Here is a 2261-nt window from a genome sequence, read left to right on the forward strand (position 1 = left end):
ATGTCATCAGAGGAAGAGTCCGATTTATATACCCCTTATTCAGAAAGACCAGAATGGAGTGATGTTACTCCTATTCCACAAGATGATGGACCTCATCCAGTTTGTCCAATTATGTATACAGATGAATGTTGGTATTGATAAAACTTATATTTTTATTTAAAAAATTAACTTGGACTCTTATGAAACGGAATGCATAACCCCCCTCTCATAAAAACACAATTTACCATTAAATATAAAAATAATTATAAATTATTAACAATATTTAAAAAACAGTTAAAGATAAAATGAATTATTTTAGAGCAATATTAAAATCAAAGGAAAAATCATTAAGAGTCTTAAAACTTTTAGAGGATATTGTTCAAGACAATCCATCAAACTATACAGTCTGGTATTATAGAAGAGAAGTGTTGAAATCAATCGAAAATGATACATCAATTGAATATGATATTGCAGATGAAATGCAACTATTAAATGAAATGGGTGAAACTGATCCAAAGAATTATCAAATTTGGAACCATCGTCGTTTTATTGTCGAGAAATACATTGGAGCAGCCTCAAATGAAGGAGAAAAATTATTTTTATCAGATGTTTTAAATGAAGATGCCAAGAACTATCATGCATGGTCACATAGACAATGGCTTTTAAAAACCTTTCAACAATGGCAAGGGGAGTTAGAATTTGTCAACAAACTATTAAAATTAGATCATCGTAATAATTCAGCTTGGAATCATCGTTTCTTTGTTCTTTTAAGTAATAACCAACTTCCATTCTCAAAAGAGCTAATTGACCGTGAAGTTGAATTTGCTCTTGGTTACATTAAATTTAGTCCAAATAATGAATCACCATGGAGTTATTTAAGAGGTTTATTTAAAGGACAATCTTTATTAAACTATCAAGATCTCTTAAAGCAATTATTAGAATTAAAATCGAAATATATTGGTTGTTCACATGTCAATTCTATAATTTTAGATTTTTATCAAGAAGAAAACTCAAAAAAATCTTTGGAAGATTCATTAAATGTAAAGTATAAATATTGAAACTATTTCAATTTCATTTTTAGAATTTTTATTAATCCATTTTTTTTAAAAATCTTTTTTTATTTAGATTTGTAAATTATTATCAGAAACCATAGATCCAATTCATAAAAAATATTGGGAATTTAAATATAATACAATTGAAATCAAATTAAAATCATTATGAATCAACATGTGATTTTTATTTATTTTGGACGCGTGTAACACGCTTAAGTAAAGCATGGAATTTTTTTGTTTTTCCCCTCTATCATTTATTTAAAAAAACAAATAAAATATTCAGAAAAATTTAAAATAAAAATAAAAATAAAAAAAATTAAAAAAATAAAAATTTTTTTAAAAAAAAAAAAATTATAAATTGTAATTTTTAACCACATTTAATAGCAATATAAAAAAATAATAACCATAGTAAAATAGTAACAGTAAATAATTAATATAATGGTATTTGCAGTCAATCCAATTGCATGTAAACACTTGGTCGAAGAGTTTGATAGTTGTATAAATATTTCAGTTTTTGATAATTCAAACCGTAAATTTTGTCAATGCAAAAAAAAAATAAAAAAATACATAATTATTTACAATTCTTTTATTTAATTTTAGTTTCATCGCCACAATGTAATGTTTGTAACGATAAAAGTGAAAATTGGATATGTTTAAGATGTGGTACAGTATCATGCTCAAGACACGTTAATGGACATGCAGGTGAACATTATGAATCAACAGGTCACCCCATATCAGCCTCATTTATTGACCATAGCTTTTGGTGCTATACTTGCGATACATATGTATACGATAGATGCCTACACGAAGTCGAGGATATTTTAGGTACAATTAAATTCTTTTCAAAGAAAGAAAATGTGGACAATACAGGCAGCAATGAAAAGGAGTTTGACAAAGAAGATTTAGCTGAGGCAATTAAAAATAGTTTAAAAATAGCTAGTGATAAAGAAAAAGCTGATGATCAAGTCGTACCAAACGATTCAAGTATTGAGGAAGATAAGGTTAATGACGATAAAACAACAACTACCACAACAACAACAACAACTACTACAACCACAACAACATCTGAATCAACAACAACTACCACCACTACACAAACTATACCACAAAAACCAACACCACCATTACCAACTTTAGATGATTATGTTGATAAAATTATAAATAGTGACGAAGATGATTCATCATCATCATCTGATGAAGAGGTAACCCCAACATTAGTTCAAAGAATGA

The 2261-nt window shown here is 27.2% G+C and overlaps 1 protein-coding gene across 1 annotated transcript; it reads left to right on the forward strand.

The window, feature by feature from the left end:
* On the forward strand, positions 1-1200 carry DICPUDRAFT_75786 (uncharacterized protein; the record flags this gene model as incomplete). The annotated part of the gene is made up of 3 exons (XM_003284770.1): positions 1-127; positions 274-1019; positions 1105-1200. The coding sequence occupies 3 exons, from the start codon at positions 1-3 to the stop codon at positions 1198-1200; spliced, it is 969 nt and encodes a 322-aa protein (XP_003284818.1).
* Between the last annotated feature and the right edge of the window lie 1061 nt (positions 1201-2261).

The sequence above is a fragment of the Dictyostelium purpureum genome (genome assembly GCF_000190715.1).
Source record: "Dictyostelium purpureum unplaced genomic scaffold DICPUscaffold_32, whole genome shotgun sequence".
Taxonomy (NCBI): domain Eukaryota; phylum Evosea; class Eumycetozoa; order Dictyosteliales; family Dictyosteliaceae; genus Dictyostelium; species Dictyostelium purpureum.